General features: G+C 41.8%; 1 protein-coding gene across 2 annotated transcripts in view; it reads right to left on the reverse strand.

Annotated features, from left to right (window-relative positions):
• Positions 1–2,661: 2,661 nt before the first annotated feature.
• Positions 2,662–17,393, reverse strand: part of si:ch211-183d21.1 — a 32,567-nt gene continuing 17,835 nt past the window's right edge. For both annotated transcript variants that reach the window (XM_021565182.2, XM_036946483.1), the window contains exons 11-12: positions 4,483–4,576; positions 2,662–4,173 (exon numbers count right to left, since the gene is read on the reverse strand). In XM_021565182.2, coding sequence (XP_021420857.2) covers positions 4,110–4,173; positions 4,483–4,576 — 158 coding nt within the window. In that variant the 3' untranslated portion in view covers positions 2,662–4,109. The remainder of the gene's footprint in view (positions 4,174–4,482; positions 4,577–17,393) is intronic.

Here is a 17,393-nt window from a genome sequence, read left to right on the forward strand (position 1 = left end):
AGTGAGCAAAGCTGTCAAGGCAAAGGGTGGCTACTTTGAAGAATCTCATATAAAATATATTTTGATTTGTTTAACACTTTTATTTCATAGTTTTTATTCTACAATGTAGAAAGTAGTAAAAATAAAGAAAAAACCCTTGAATGAGTAGATGTGTCCAAACTTTTGACTGGTACTTTGTAAGTGTGTACGTACGCATGTACATACATACATATAGACACACACACCCGTTCAAAAGTTTGGGGTCACTTAGAAATGTCCTTGCTTTTGAAAGAAAAGCAACAAAAAAATGTCCATTAAAATGACATCAAATTGATCAGAAATAGTGTAGACATCGTTAATGTTGTAAATGACTATTTTAGCTGGAAACAGCTGATTTTCTATGGAATATCTACAGAGGCCCATTGTTAGCAACCATCACTTCTGCGTTCCAATGGCACGTTGTGTTAGCTAATCCAAGTGTATCATTTTAAAAGGCTAATTGATCATTAGAAAACCCTTTTGCAATTATGTTAGCACAGCTGAAAACTGTTGTTCTTATTAAAGAAGCATTAACCTCCAAACGAGCTTCAATGCCATACAACACTCCTTCCGTGGCCTCCAACTGTTTTTAAATGCAAGTAAAACTAAGTGCATGCTCTTCAACCAATTGTTGCCCACACCCTCCCGCCCGACTAGTATCACTACTCTGGACGGTTCTGACTTAGAATATGTGGACAACTACAAATACCTAGGTGTCTGGATAGACTGTAAACTCTCCTTCCAGACTCACATTAAGCATCTCTAAATAGCACACCCAACTACCTCATCCCCATATTGTTACTTATTCTCTTGCTCTTTTGCACCCCAGTATCTCTACTTGCACATCATCATCTGCACATCTATCACTCCAGTGTTAATGCTAAATTGTAATTATTTTGCCTCTATGACCTATTTATTGCCTTACCTCCCTACTCTTCTACATTTGCACACACTGTAAAGATTTGTATATTGTGTTGACTGTACGTTTGTTTGTGTAACTCTTGTTTTTGGTCGCACTGCTTTGCTTTATCTTGGCCAGGTCGCAGTTGTAAATGAGAACTTGTTCTCAACTGGCCTACCTGGTTAAATAAAGGTGAAATAAAAAATAAAACTGGCCTTTTTTAGACTAGTTGAGCATCAGCATTTGTGGGTTCGATTACAGGCTCAAAAAGGCCAGAAACAAATACCTTTTTTCGTCAGTCTATTCTTGTTCTGAGAAATGAAGGCTATTCCATGCGAGGAACTGAAGATCCCATACGACGCTGTATACTACTCCCTTCACAGAACAGCGTAAACTGGCTTTAACCAGAATAGAAAGAGTGGGAGGCCCCGGTGCACAACTGAACAAGAGGACAAGAACATTGGTGTCTACTTTGAGAAACAGACGCCTCACAAGTCCTCAACTGGCAGCTTCATTAAATAGTACCCGCAAAACACCAGTCTCAACGTCAACAGTGAAGAGGCGACTCCGGGATGCTGGCCTTCTAAGCAGAGTTCCTCTGTCCAGTGTCTGTTCTTTTGCCCATCTTAATCTTTTCTTTTTATTGGCCAGTCTTAGATATGGCTTTTTCTTTGCAACTCTGCTGAGAAACTTGGATTAGCTAACACAACATGCCATTGGAACACAGGAATGATGGTTGCTGATAATGGGCCTCTGTACACCTATGTAGATATTCCATAAAAAAATCAGCCGTTTCCTGCTACAATAGTCATTTACAACATTGTCTACACTGTATTTATGCTCAATTTGATGTTATTTTAATGGACAAAAAGTGTGCTTTTCTTTCAAAAACAAGGGCATTTCTAAGTGATCCCAAACTTTTGAATGGTAGTGTATGTAATTATATATATATATATATATATATATATTATATATATATAAAATCATACACACTATTTAATTCATGCTTGAATTAATAACAAAATGTACTAGTGCAATGTGCTACAAAATGCTAGTGGGTTTAGCACTTTGCACTATTATTTTTTGTTATTCTTTATGGTGGCACCGGCTACAATCCATTGAAGCCCGAGTGCAGACCCTCACACTGGCTTTCAACATTATATCAATCACATAATTGTCAGGTCTTGTTAAGTGCACCCATACTGGGCAGGGGGGGCTCTTTGAGGCCTAAGAAACAGTAGGAGGTCCATTTAGGAGAAATTACAGCTGCAGGTATGAGTGCAGAAGGTGAGGCACCACTGATTATACAGACCCATTCATTTTGTCCCTTAAAAGTGGCACTCCAGTCTCCTTTTCACCTAATTTAACACCTGATTTACTTAATAAAAAGGCACATCTCAGTGGTCCATGTATGTCATGACATAGCAGGGTGGCCTTTCCTCTTTTGTTCTCCATTGCTCCTCAAGCAATCAGTCCTCGATTGCCCTTCTCCTTGGAGTTTGCACTTGTGTCTAAAAGACACTATCTTGCTAAAAACATTTTTTTACCCTTTCGGGTGTGTACATCACTGTTTATACTTGGGGTTTCGCTTTTCAACAGTAAAAGTTCAAAATACGCTTGAGTTCACTCCAACCCCTTTAACAGGAACATGAAAGGAGGGAAGCAGAGGGAGAGGAAAGCGGGGAGATGGGTTTGTTGACCGATAGTAGAATACGAATAGAAAAGGAAATACAGACAAGATGTTCATACATCTAAAGAAATATCAATTTATTTGAATACAAACTTAGCTACATGGCATGAAAAAATAGATCTACCAAAGTGCATTCAATTGAAATGTACTAACACGATTAAGAGGTTTAAAAAGAGCAATAAAATGACACATTCTTCAAATTCCCTTTACATTAAGTATTGATCTAGATACATTTGGCCATAAAAACAAAACAATGAGACATTTCAAAGCAGTTTAACAATTATTTTGATAGCAAAGCCACAAACGGTTCTATTATTTTATAAAGAGCAAATCCAGGGCAAAAACAAGGCTGTGCTATGACCACTAAACTTTAAAGAACTGGAGTGATTGTGTTGTATAGGGCAGTCCTTGAAAATCGTCGAAAACCACTGTCTTACGCTATTCCATGGCAAGGAGCTGATCAAAGTTAATGTGCTTCCAGCAGATTGAAAATAATAGAATTGATTACAAAAAGGGACAGCCTGGTTTTTGCTCTGAATTTGATCATGAACATTTCGGCAAACCTATATTTACTTCCATTTGTCTTTAACAGTAAATACCCTTTTTAATGTGATTGGTTGTATTTATGGTTGCTTCTACAGTTCAGTTCCCCCTGAGAACATTTAAAACAAATGTACACACAAGGCTCTCACAGACATTGCTATAGTTCTTCTCTACAAAATACTCATCAGATCAGGCCTTTTTGACCCATATAAAAGTAAAAAGGCACAATAGCAGTTTGCAAGCCAGCTAGAATACAAACGGTTTCAAATTAATACAGACCAATTTTTCCAATAATGAAAATACTATTCTTATTAAATCCTCATTGCTAACAGTTTTGTGGGGGGTGGTATCATAAAATAGCTTTGTGCTTATAAAGTACTCCATAGCTCCAGGAGAGGAGAGACTCCATATGGTCTTTCATATTCCTTTTCTATTCCTCAACTAATAGAATGTAAATAACATATATTCTGCCAAATGTAAAAAAAAAAGAAAAAAAAAGAAGATGGTTACAGACTGTAATCACTGGTTCATCACAAGCATTCACATTTTAACCAAACAAATCAACAGAACTTTCAGTACCGGTGACTCATGATTGCTTTTTAGATTTGTAGTCTTGTTACTTCATACACTTTCAGATAGATTTAATAAAAAGAGAATATGAAGAAGAAGAAAAAATGTAGGCACGAGACAGTGAAACCATGATTACGACATAGTAGTAAAACTAGTGCAACATTTACTGGGAATTATGATGTAGGGAATGTAAAAGCATGGCGATTCGTACACATTTACAAAAATGGTGCTGGTCCCTTATCTAGTGGGAGATCCCCATTCAAAAACACAGACAAAAGAACACAATGTCTGAAAAAAAGACAGGCAGGACAACTTCCCTTCACTCACCAGCGTTAAAGAATCTTCCTTCACATGCACGCACACACACACACACATACACACACACACTTAAAGTTCAGAAAGTCCCTCTCCATGCTCATTCAACTCCATGGAGTAATAGTCCAGTGGTCGCCTAAGGACAAAAAGCATACACAGCTTTTGACAACTGCTACAACGGCACAATTATTAAGTGAATAAACTGAAGTATGTTGTTTTCTCAGAAGGGTTGAGGCAAGATAATGATAGCGAATCATGTTTCTATTCACATCGGCGTAAAAGGGCCATCTGTGTAACTATTATGTACAGCTGCATACAGTGAAATGAGGCCTCTTCACTTAACCACTGAGGCAGGATGTGTGCGTACATAAGCACGTCTGAGTATGTATGCACATTCGAGACTGTGCGTGTGTGGCTTGAATGTGTGTTTGGTGTATGGTCTCACCTCTTTTTGTAGAGGTAGGTAAAGAGGGCTGCCCCCAGTCCCAGTAGCAGTAGAGCTCCAAGCACCAGGCCAATATGAAGGCCCAGGGCAGACTCTGAAAAGAACCAAAACCATCAGTCAGCTAAGCCTAAAAAGCCATTTAAATGGAGATTCTCTAAGCTTACAGAGAAGGCTGAGTCCGTGCCGTCTGTGCCTAGGAAACCAGCCCATAGGAAATAAACCTGCACACTGAACTATGCTCCCAAAATGCGCATATTCGACTCACATTGTCAGCCATGCTTATCTTAAAAATAAAAAAAACACCAGGAGAGCTTTGTGCATGCTAGGGTCCATGAACTCATATCTGAAGTCTCCAATATCTGGTATGACCATTGGCTATGTCTAAATCTGTACAAAGATCGCCACCTTCTGGACAATAATGGTCAAACGTGAGTTAAGAATCTGTCCTTCATGGGAAAACCTTTGCACATATTTCCACAGTTAATAACTGAAATACTCAATCTTGACATAGCAACTACAGATAATCTATCCCACTGGACTAAGTAAAGGGTACAGATGATCTGTAAAAATACAGTATAATGCAGGAGGACTAAACTAAATGCCTCCAGCGCTGTCCTGTGGGTTGGTTTGTTTTCATTCCATCCAATATCCTTGTCTTTGATTGGCTCTTCACCAATATCCTTAGTCTTCATTTGTTGTTAGTTCATTTGTACTTAGGCCTTCTACAACTCAACACTAGTGGTCAGTGTGTGGTGTGTTCTCCGGGGGTATTTTCCTTAGTCGATGAGTGTAGCAAAACATTTTGCACCGTAGCAAAAAGCTTTACTCCAAATGGAAACAATTTTGTTCCGAAAACTACATTATCTATTGGACAAATTCAGGAAGGTCCCTCCCTGTTTCTGTCCGTTTAGTTATGTTTGCTTACTAGTGAATATACCCATGTTAAGGCAATGAGATATTTCCTCCAACCAATGTTTGCTCACACATATCAAGAGAGCTACGTTCAGGTATTCAATAAAGCTTTATAAGTGTGGTGTGTTCAGGCCGTTTGCGTATGCCGGGTTTAAGACCAGGGTTGTGTTCAAAAGGGAAAACTGTAGCAAAACATTTCAGGACGCTGTGCAGCCAAAAATGAAAACTTAGGAACATTAACCCAAAGAAAATAAATAAAAAGACCCTGGGCAGACTGTGGGTGCAAACAGCGGCTGGTAGAGCAGTCACATAGGGAGGTTAAGGGCAGTCACATAGGGAGGTTAAGGGCAGTCACATAGGGAGGTTAAGGGCAGTCACATAGGGAGGTTAAGGGCAGTCACATAGGGAGGTTAAGGGCAGTCACATAGGGAGGTTAAGAGCAGTCACATAGGGAGGTTAAGGGCAGTCACATAGGGAGGTTAAGGGCAGTCACATAGGGAGGTTAAGAGCAGTCACATAGGGAGGTTAAGGGCAGTCACATAGGGAGGTTAAGGGCAGTCACATAGGGAGGTTAAGGGCAGTCACATAGGGAGGTTAAGGGCAGTCACATAGGGAGGTTAAGGGCAGTCACATAGGGAGGTTAAGGGCAGTCACATAGGGAGGTTAAGGGCAGTCACATAGGGAGGTTAAGGGCAGTCACATAGGGAGGTTAAGAGCAGTCACATAGGGAGGTTAAGGGCAGTCACATAGGGAGGTTAAGGGCAGTAGTAAAACCAAAGATGGACGAATATTACATCTCCAGTCTTTTCAGCGTCTAGTACAGTGCCTATAGAGTTGCGTTCCAACGCGGGATTGAAATAGATGTTATTGTAATTTTGTCATTGATCTAAAATACTCCATAATGTCAAAGTGAAAAGAAAATTCTACAAATTAACACATGTAATAATTTCTAATTGTATAAAAGCAATTATTTGGTTGCAATTTTGTAATATTTTATATCAAGGGCGGTCAAACATCCTCCAGGAGAGCTACTGGATGTGCAGGCTTTTGTTCAAGCCCCGCTCTAACACATCTCATTGTAGCCTAAACATCAGCTGCTCAACAGGGCCTTGATAAGCAGACTCCGGTGTGTGTTAGGGCTAGATCTAAAGCCTGCACACCCAGTAGCTTCCAGATGGATGGTTGACCATGTGTTTTATACAGTAGCCTAACAGTGCAGTTATTCTACTTTTTGGTGGGTTTGGTGCCTTGATCAAGGGCACAACGTCAGGAGATAGTAGGCAAACATGGGATTAGAGACCAGCGGCCTTCTAATGTCAATACCAGATTATTCAGACTTTCATGTAGGCTACATAGACGCCACCAATTATTGGTCATGGAGATTTGGTTAAAAGTCATATTTACATATTTAAGCATGGTCAAGTTAATAATTATTCTGTGGATGATGTATTAAACCACCCAGACACTAGAAAGATAAAGTCGTCCTTCTGAGCTGCTGGAGGGGAAGGAAACTGCTTAGGGAGGTCACCATGTCACCACGAGGCCAGTATGGTCTAGTACGGTCTCCTGGCAAAATAAATAGTGGGGGTACACCGTACCGGTAAAACATGAGCACATCACAATAGTGAAAACAATATGTCAAGAAAACTGTAGGCTATTACACCATGATTTATCATTACCATTTGTCAGAGGCATTAAATATTAGCAAATGGCATATAGCCTATGCTATAAAATGCGATGTGGTTTGATGAGAACACTTACATTTTGCCAAGGCAGATATGAGTGGCCGACACAGACAGCAGTGGAAGCATAAATTCGGGCCTAATGCCAATCGCCAAATGTCATTATACTTTTGGATGTTTTGTGTAACAGATGTCTCTTTCCATTCACCACTGTTTGGAGGCTGGAAATATGCTGCGAGTGGATGAACGTGCGCAGGTAGCCTAGTAAAGGAGCCCTTTGAAGTGATTTTGACAATTAGATGAAAACATCATGACTGGTTGTGTTTATGCCACAACAAGAAGGTAATAAATACATTTTAAAAGTTAAATGATACATCTTTATGACTAGGCTCACAGAGATGCTTTTGAATTTATAGGGATTCTAAATATAATTATATGATAAGGCCCAACAGCCTGCCGGCCTGCCCATATAGCAGCTGGCAGCCGCCTAAACGAATGCAGCATTTTCTGAGCTGAACTTACCAAGATGCACCTCCAACAACACATAACACCTCACATTAGTCTGCCCAAAAACAATGATAACTTCTCCCGCCCAGTGGCATGAGGGCTATTTAAGTGAACGCTGATGCCGCACCATAAGCAATGCCCACTTTGCCAAAGGCAGGGGCAGAAAATATACTTAACAAAAATATTAAAAGGCAACAGGTAAAGGGTTGGTCCCATGTTTTATGAGCTGAAATAAAAGATCCCAGAAATTCTCCATACGCACAAGAAGCTTATTTCTCTCAAATGTTAAGCACAAAGTTGTTAAGCATTTCTCCTTTGCCAAGATAATTCATCCAACTGACAAGTGTGGCATATCAATATGCTGATTAAACAACATTATCATTACACAGGTTCACCTTGAGCTGGGGACAAAAGGCCACACTAAAATGTGCAGTTTTGTCAACACAATGCCACAGATGTCTCAAGTTTTGAGGGAGTATACAATTGGCATGCTGACTGCAGGAATGTCCACCAGAGCTGTTACCAGAGAGAGGCAGCACTCCACCAAATGTATTTAACATAAATTATGTAGCCTACGGTAGAAAGAGTTGTACCCTGTGGTTTTTCTGTAACCCATAGACTGGAGACCAGAAAGCAATTCAGTCTATGGGTTACAGTTCAGCAGTTCAGAAAGCAATTCATTTCAACAAAAGTCTTAATTTGAACTAAACTTAACTAAAAACAAGGAGGGCTTTGTTGGAGCATAATTCTTCCTTTTAAAAGAAAAAAGAAAAAAAAAAGAGGTAGGCCTACCTGTTTGACGGACGCAATTATGCTATCCATAGATTTGTCGGTATAGCCAAATCCTTGAATATCGGTCACCATGCACTCTTTAAATGCCTCCGTGTCTGGGTTTTGGTGTGGTACCAGATAATATAAAAGCGTTCTATGACAATGCTTAAGTCCATGATACCTTATGCTAGAAACAAGCTTTTACAATGCCCACAAAAGACGTGACTGATGCACATTGGGATATATTGATTAGTCTCGATGACATTCTGAAGCTGAGCCGTGGCCTTCAAAATTGGAGACAACAAAAAAAAAAAATGGACTTTCCTATTTTGTCCGAGCTTTTCACTTTCTGAAAATGTTAAAAACCAAGGCAGCTTTTAAAGGATGCGGTTCTGTCGTTTCGTTAAGCGACGGCCGAGTAGCCAGCAGTTTTCTGCACCGGTCGAGCCTCTGTCTGTGTGGAAAGGTACATTTTGAAAGTGCAATGCTTAGATTCATAATGATGTCTAATATTTCATTATTTGCAAACAGCAACCGTTTCATTGCAAACAAGACATTCTGGTTTGACATTGGAGAAATACAGTGCCTATTTATCTGTCCAGTCTTCCCTGAAACATCTATTTTGATTATCCACCTTTCTTTTGAGACTTTCAGAGCGACATTTTCTTGATTGCAAGCAGTTCTTCCCCAATCTATGCTCAAAGAAATATAGAAAACTAATTTCAAAAGAGACATTGGTGAATTTGTCAGTGTAATCAGAATGAAAATATTAGGATATGTTATTGACGTTAAACTAATTATATAGCCTAGTAACCAGATACAATTTTGAACGTATCATAGGCCTTTGAATTGGGCTGCTATTATGTTCTGCCAACGATTAGCTGAGAAACAAATTGGCCTGAGGCCAAACCCATTGCCAAACCCCACTGTACACTATTTTAGATTAGCAGGGATAGGAGGTGGTGGACATTTTGTGTCTCGCCTAGGGCGGCAGATCCTCCAGGGCCGGGCCGGTTAGGCAGATAATTTTTTTGAGTGCATGTGAGTGCACACATAGGTGGTCCTGTACTGGGAAGAAATGTAATCTACTTTCACCCCTGGTTCAATGGCTGTGATGGGAGAAAACTGAGGATGGATCAACAACATTGTAGTTACTCCACAATAATGACCTAAATGACAGAGTGAAAAGAATACTAATATTCCAGAACATGCAACAAGGCACTAAAGTAATACTGCAAAGAAACAGCAAAGGAATACACTTTTTGGCCTAAATGCAAAGCCTTTATGTTTGGGGCAAATCCAAAAACATTGAGTAACTGCCTGCTTATTTTCAAGGATGGTGATTGCTGCTTCATGGTATGGGTATGCCTGACATCGGCAAAGATGGCAGTTTTTCAGGATGAAAAAAAAAAACAAAATGGAGTTAAACAGGAAAAATCAGTCTGCTTTACACCAGACACTGGAAAGAAATTCACTTTTCAGCAGGACAATAACCTACAACACAAAGTAAAATCTACACTGGAGTTGCTTACCAGTAGTGGCCAAGTTAAAGTTTTGACTTAAATCTGCATGAAAATCTATGGTAAGACTTGAAAATTGTTGTCCAACACCTTGACAGTGCCTGAAAATTTTGGAAAATAATAATGGGCAAATATTACACAATACAGGTGTGCAAAGCTCTTAGACTTGCCCAAGAAGATTCACAGCTGTAATCGCTGCCAAAGGTGTTTCTAACATGTATTGACTCAGGGGGTGAATGCTTATATAATCAAGGTATAGTAGTGTTTCATATATATATACACTGCTCAAACAAAAAAAAGGGAACACTTAAACAACACAATGTAACTCCAAGTCAATCACACTTCTGTGAAATCAAACTGTCCACTTAGGAAGCAACACTGATTGACAATACATTTCACATGCTGTTGTGCAAATGGAATAGACAACAGGTGGAAATTATAGGCAATTAGCAAGACACCCCCAATAAAGGAGTGGTTCTGCAGGTGGTGACCACAGACCACTTCTCAGTTCCTATGCTTCCTGGCTGATGTTTTGGTCACTTTTGAATGCTGGCGGTGCTTTCACTCTAGTGGTAGCATGAGACGGAGTCTACAACCCACACAAGTGGCTCAGGTAGTGCAGCTCATCCAGGATGGCACATCAATGCGAGCTGTGGCACGAAGGTTTTCTGTGTCTATCAGCGTAGTGTCCAGAGCATGGAGGCGCTACCAGGAGACAGGCCAGTACATCAGGAGACGTGGAGGAGGCCGTAGGAGGGCAACAACCCAGCAGCAGGACTGCTACCTCCGCCTTTGTGCAAGGAGGAGCAGGAGGTGCACTGCCAGAGCCCTGCAAAATGACCTCCAGCAGGCCACAAATGTGCATGTGTCTGCTCAAATGGTCAGAAACAGACTCCATGAGGGTGGTATGAGGGCCCAACGTCCACAGGTGGGGGTTGTGCTTTACAGCCCAACACCGTGCAGGACGTTTGGCATTTGCCAGAGAACACAAAGATTGGCAAATTTGCCACTGGCGCCCTGTGCTCTTCACAGATGAAAGCAGGTTCACACTGAGCACATGTGACAGACGTGACAGTCAGGAGACGCCATGGAGAAAATTCTGCTGCCTGCAACATCCTCCAGCATGACCGGTTTGGCGGTGGGTCAGTCATGGTGTGGGGTGGCATTTCTTTGGGGGGACCGCACAGCCCTCCACGTGCTCGCCAGAGGTAGCCTGACTGCCATTAGGTACCGAGATGCGATCCTCAGACCCCTTGTGAGACCATATGCTGGTGCGGTTTGCCCTGGGTTCCTCCTAATGCAAGACAATGCTAGACCTCATGTGGCTGGAGTGTGTCAGCAGTTCCTGCAAGAGGAAGGCATTGATGCTATGGACTGGCCCGCCCGTTCCCCAGACCTCAATCCAATTGAGCACATCTGGGACATCATGTCTCGCTCCATCCACCAACGCCACGTTGCACCACAGACTGTCCAGGAGTTGGCGGATGCTTTAGTCCAGGTCTGGGAGGAGCCACCTCATCAGGAGCATGCCCAGGTGATGTAGGGAGGTCATACAGGCACGTGGAGGCCACACACACTACTGAGCCTCATTTTGACATCATTTTGACATTACATCAAAGCTGGATCAGCCTGTAGTGTGGTTTTCCACTTTAATTTTGAGTGTGACTCCAAATCCAGACCTCCATGGGTTGATAAATTTGATTTCCATTGATCATTTTTGTGTGATTTTGTTGTCAGCACATTCAACTATGTAAAGAAAAAAGTATTTAATAAGAATATTTCATTCATTCAGATCTAGGATGTGTTATTTTAGTGTTCCCTTTATTTTTTGAGCAGTGTATATCTCTCTCTCTCATATACATATATATATATATACATACATACATATGCATACACACACACACACACACAGTGGGGCAAAAAAGTATTTAGTCAGCCACCAATTGTGCAAGTTCTCCCACTTAAAAAGATGAGAGAGGCCTGTAATTTTTCATAGGTACACTTCAACTATAACAGACAAAATTAGGAAAAAAAATCCAGAAAATCACATTGTAGGATTTTTAATGAATTTATTTGCAAATTATGGTGGAAAATAAGTATTTGGTCACCTACAAACAAGCAAGATTTCTGGCTCTAACAGACCTGTCACTTCTTCTTTAATGGGCTCCTCTGTCCTCCACTCGTTACCTGTATTAATGGCACCTGTTTGAACTTGTTATCAGTATAAAAGACACCTGTCCCCAACCTCAAACAGTCACACTCCAAACTCCACTATGGCCAAGATCAAAGAGCTGTCAAAGGACACCAGAAACAAAATTGTAGACCTGCACCAGGCTGGAAAGACTGAATCGGCAATAGGTAAGCAGCTTGGTTTGAAGAAATCAACTGTGGGAGCAATTATTAGGAAATGGAAGACATACAAGACCACTGATAATCTCCCCCGATCTGGGGCTCCACACAAGATCTCACCCCGTGTGGTCAAAATGATCACAAGAACGGTGAGCAAAAATCCCAGAACCACACGGGGAGACCTAGTGAATGACCTGCAGAGAGCTGGGACCAAAGTAACAAAGCCTACCATCAGTAACACACTACGCCGCCAGGGACTCAAATCCTGCAGTGCCAGACGTGTCCCCCTGCTTAAGCCAGTACATGTCCAGGCCCGTCTGAAGTTTGCTAGAGAGCATTTGAATGATCCATAAGAAGATTGGGAGAATGTCATATGGTCAGATGAAACCAAAATATAACTTTTTGGTAAAAACTCAACTCGTCGTGTTTGGAGGACAAAGAATGCTGAGTTGCATCCAAAGAACACCATACCTACTGTGAAGCATGGGGGTGGAAACATCATGCTCTGGGGCTGTTTTTCTGCAAAGGGACCAGGACGACTGATCCGTGTAAAGGAAAGAATGGGGCGATTTTGAGTGAAAACCTCCTTCCATCAGCAAGGGCATTGAAGATGAAACGTGGCTGAGTCTTTCAGCATGACAATGATCCCAAACACACCGCCCGGGCAACGAAGGAGTGGCTTCGTAAGAAGCATTTCAAGGTCCTGGAGTGGCCTAGCCAGTCTCTAGATCTCAACCCATAGAAAATCTTTGGAGGGAGTTGAAAGTCCGTGTTGCCCAGCAACAGTGCCAAAACATCACTGCTCTAGAGGAGATCTGCATGGAGGAATGGGCCAGAATACCAGCAATAGTGTGTGAAAACCTTGTGAAGACTTACAGAAAACGTTTGACCTCTGTCATTGCCAACAAAGGGTATATAACAAAGTTTTGAGATAAACTTTTGTTATTGACCAAATACTTATTTTCCACCATCATTTGCAAATAAATTCATAAAAAATCCTACAATGTGATTTTCTGGGAAAAAAAATCTCATTTTGTCTGTCATAGTTGAACTGTACCTATGATGAAAATTACAGGGCTCTCATCTTTTTAAGTGGGAGAACTTGCACAATTGGTGGCTGACTAAATACTTGTTTGCCCCACTGTGTGTGTGTGTGTGTGTGTGTGTGTGTGTGTGTGTGTGTGTGTGAGATATATATATATATATATATATAAATAATATTTCTCCCGCTTCAAAAAAAGACTAAATCCATTTTAATCCCACTTTGTAAAACAAAATGTGATGAAATCCAAAGAGGAACTGAACAGCTCTTAAGCACAATAGTCAATAGACCTGTAGTTTATTTGAAAATACCAACTTTTCAAATACTCAAGGTAGTTGAATATACAGTACCAAATCTACACACAACACCCCATGATGACAAAGCGAAAACAGGTTTTTAGAGTTTTTTTGCAAATTATTCCGACCCTTTGCTATGAGACTCGAAATTGAACTCAGGTGCATTCTGTTTCCTTTGATTATCCTTGACATGTTTCTGCAACTTGATTTGAGTCCACCTGTGGTAAAATGATTTGACATGATTTGGAAAGGCATACACTGGTCTATAAGGTCCAACAGTTGACAGTGCATGTCAGAGCAAAAACCAAGCCACGAGGTCAAAGGAATTGTCCGTAGAGCTCAGAGACAGGAGATTGTGTCGAAGCACAGATCTGGGGAAGGATACCAAAACATTTTTGCAGTATTGAAGGTCCCCAAGAACACAGTGGCCTCCATCCATCAAAGTGGCCAGTGATTTCAAGACAGTTGAAGTCGGACGTTGACATATACCTTAGCCAAATACATTTTTAACAATTCCTGACATTTAATCCTAGTAAAAATTCCCTGTCTTGGGTCAGTTAGGATCATCACTTTATTTTAAGAATGTGAAAAGTCAGAACAAAGCTTGCTCGCACACGCTTTTTCAGTTCTGCCCACAAATGTTCTATGGGATTGAGGTCAGGGCTTTGTGATACCTTGACTTTGTTGTCCTTAAGCCATTTTGCCACAACTTTGAAAGTATGCTTGGGGTCATTGTCCATTTGGAAGACCCATTTGCGACCAAACTTTATCTTCCTGACTGATGTCTTGAGATGTTGCTTCAATATATTCACATCATTTTCTATCCTCATGATGCCATCTATTTTGTGAAGTGCACCAGCCCTCCTGCAGCAAAGCACCCCCACAACACGATGCCGCCACCATCGTGCTTCAAGGTTGAGATGGTGTTCTTCGGCTTGCAAGCCTCCCCCTTTCTCCTCCAAACATAACTATGGCCAAACAGTTCTATTTTTGTTTCCTCAGACCAGAGGACATTTCTCCAAAAAGTATGATCTTTGTCCCCATGTGCAGATGCAAACCGTAGTCTGGCTTTTTTTATGGCGGTTTTGGAGCAGTGGCTTCTTCCTTGCTGAGCGGTCTTTCAGGTTATGTCGATATAGGACTTGTTTTACTGTGGATATAGATACTTTTGTACCTGTTTCCTCCAGCATCTTCACAAGGTCCTTTGCTGTTGTTCTTGGATGGATTCGCACTTTTTGCACCAAAGTACGTTCATCTCTAGGAGACAGAACGCGGCTCCTTCCTGAGCGGTATGACGGCTGCGTGGTCCCATGGTGTTTATACTTGCGTACTATTGTTTGTACAGATGAACGTGGTACCTTCAGGCATTTGGAAATTGCTCCCAAGGATGAACCAGACTTGTGGAGGTCTACCATTTGTTTCTGAGGTCTTGGCTGATTTATTTTAATTTTCCCATGATGTCAAGCAAAGAGGCACTGAGCTTGAAGGTAGGCCTTGAAATACATCCACAGGTACACCTCCAATTGACTCAAATGATGTCAATAAGCCTATCAGAAGCTTCTAAAGCCACGGCATCATTTTCTCTAATTTTCCAAGCTGTTTAAATGCACAGTCAACTTAGTGTATGTAAACTTCTGATCCACTGGAATTGTGATAGTGAATTATAAGTGAAATATAAGTTAAATAATCTGTCTGTAAACAAATTACACGTGTCATGCACAAAATAGATGTCCTAACTGATCCACCCCCTAAAAAGTCCCCTCCTGTTCCCAGTGTCAATTCCTTCCTGATATGAACTGAAGCCATGTCTCATTTGTCGTCTCATCCAGTGGCGCAATGAATGCTTCCTCTCCAAGCACCTAGTAGCCCTGTCCATTTTCTCTCATTACCTAACCGACTTCCCAAAACTATAGCTTTTTAGCAAGAAATTTGTGGAGTGGTTGAAAAACGAGTTAATGACTCCATCCTAATTGTATGTGAACATCCGACTTCAAAGTTACGACACACCTACTCATTCAAGGGTTTTTCTTTATTTTCACTATTTTCTACATTGTAGAATAGTGAAAACACTATGAAATAACACATATGGAATCATGTAGTAACCAGAAAAAGTGTTAAACAAATGAAAATTTATTTAATATGAGATTCTTCAAAGTAGCCATCCTATACAGAAGATAGCCCTATAAAAAAAAGAAGAAGTTTACTTCCGACTTCAACTGTATATAGGTAGCGGCCTCTATGTTCTAGTGATGGCTATTTAGCAGTCTGATGGCCTTGAGATAGAAGCTGTTTTTCAGTCTCTCGGTCCCAGCTTTGATGCACCTGTACTGACCTCACCTTCTGGATGATAGCAGGGTGAACAAGCAGTGACTTGGGTGGCTGTTGTCCTTGATGATATTTTCGGCCTTCCTGTGACATCAGGTACTGTAGGTGTCCTGGAAGGCAGATGGTTTGCCCCCAGTGATGTGTTGGACAGACTGCACTACCTTCTGGAGAGCCCTGCGGTTGCGGGTGGTGCAGTTGCCATACCAAGCGGTGATACAGCACTACAGGATGCTCTCAATTGTGCATCTGGAAAAGCTTGTGAGGGTTTTAGGTGCCAACCCACATTTCTTTAGCCTCCTGAGGTTGAAGAGGCGCTGTTGCGCCTTCTTCACCACACTGTCTGTGTAGGTGAGCCATTTCAGTTTGTCTGTGATGTGTAAGCCGAGGAACTTGAAGCTTTCCACCTTCTCCACTGCGGTTCCGTCGATGTGAATAGGGTCGTGCTCCCTCTGCTGTTTCCTGAAGTCAACAATAATCTCCTTTGTTTTGTTGACGTTGAATGAGAGGTTATTGTCCTGGCACCACACTCCCAGAGCCCTCACCTCCTCCCTGTAGGCTGTCTCGTCAATGTTGGTAATCAAGCCAACTACTGTTGTGTCGTCTGCAAACTTGATGATTCAGATGGAGGTGTGCTTGGCCACTCAGTCATGGGTGAACAGGGAGTACAGGAGGGGCCTGAGCACGCACCCTTTTGGGGCCCCAGCATTGAGGATCAGTGAAGTGGGGGTGTTGTTTCCTACCTTCACCACCTGTGGGTGGCCCGTCAGGAAGTCCAGGACCCAGTTGCACAAGGCGGGGTTCAGACCGTACTATGGTGTTGAATGCTAAGCTTTAGTCAATGAACAGCATTCTTAAATAGGTGTGGATCTATTGGGGCATTAAGCAAATTGGGTGACAGTTAAGTTGGAGGTGAAATGATCCTTGACTAGTCTCTCAACGCACTTAATGATGACAGAAGTGAGCACTACGGGGCTATAGTCATGTAATTCAGTTACCTTTGCTTTCTTGGGTACAGGAACAATGGTGGCCATCTTGAAGCATATGGGGACAGCAGACTGGGATAGATTGAATATGTCTGTAAACATACCAGCTAGCTGGTCTGAGCCGTCTGGGCCGGCAGCTTTGCGAGGGTTAACATGCTTAAATGTCTTACGTCGCCCACGGAGAACCCACAGTCTTTGGTAGCGGGCCACGTCAGTGGCACTGTGTTATCCTCAAAGCAAGTGAAGGTGTTTAGCTTATCCGGAAGCAAGACGTCGGTGTCCACGACGTGGCTGGTTTTCCTTTTGTTGTCTGTGATTTAACTAGGCAAGTCGGTTAACAACAAATTCTTATTAACAATGACGGCCAAACCATAACTTGGACGACGCTGGGACAATTGTGCGCCGCCCTATGGAACTACCAATCGCAGCCAGTTGTGATACAGCCTGGAATCGAACGAGGGTCTGTAGTGACGCCTCTAACACCGGGATGCAGTGCCTTAGACTGCTGCACCACTTGGGAGACT

This window comes from Oncorhynchus mykiss, chromosome 16 (assembly GCF_013265735.2).
Source record: "Oncorhynchus mykiss isolate Arlee chromosome 16, USDA_OmykA_1.1, whole genome shotgun sequence".
In the NCBI taxonomy this organism is placed as follows: domain Eukaryota; kingdom Metazoa; phylum Chordata; class Actinopteri; order Salmoniformes; family Salmonidae; genus Oncorhynchus; species Oncorhynchus mykiss.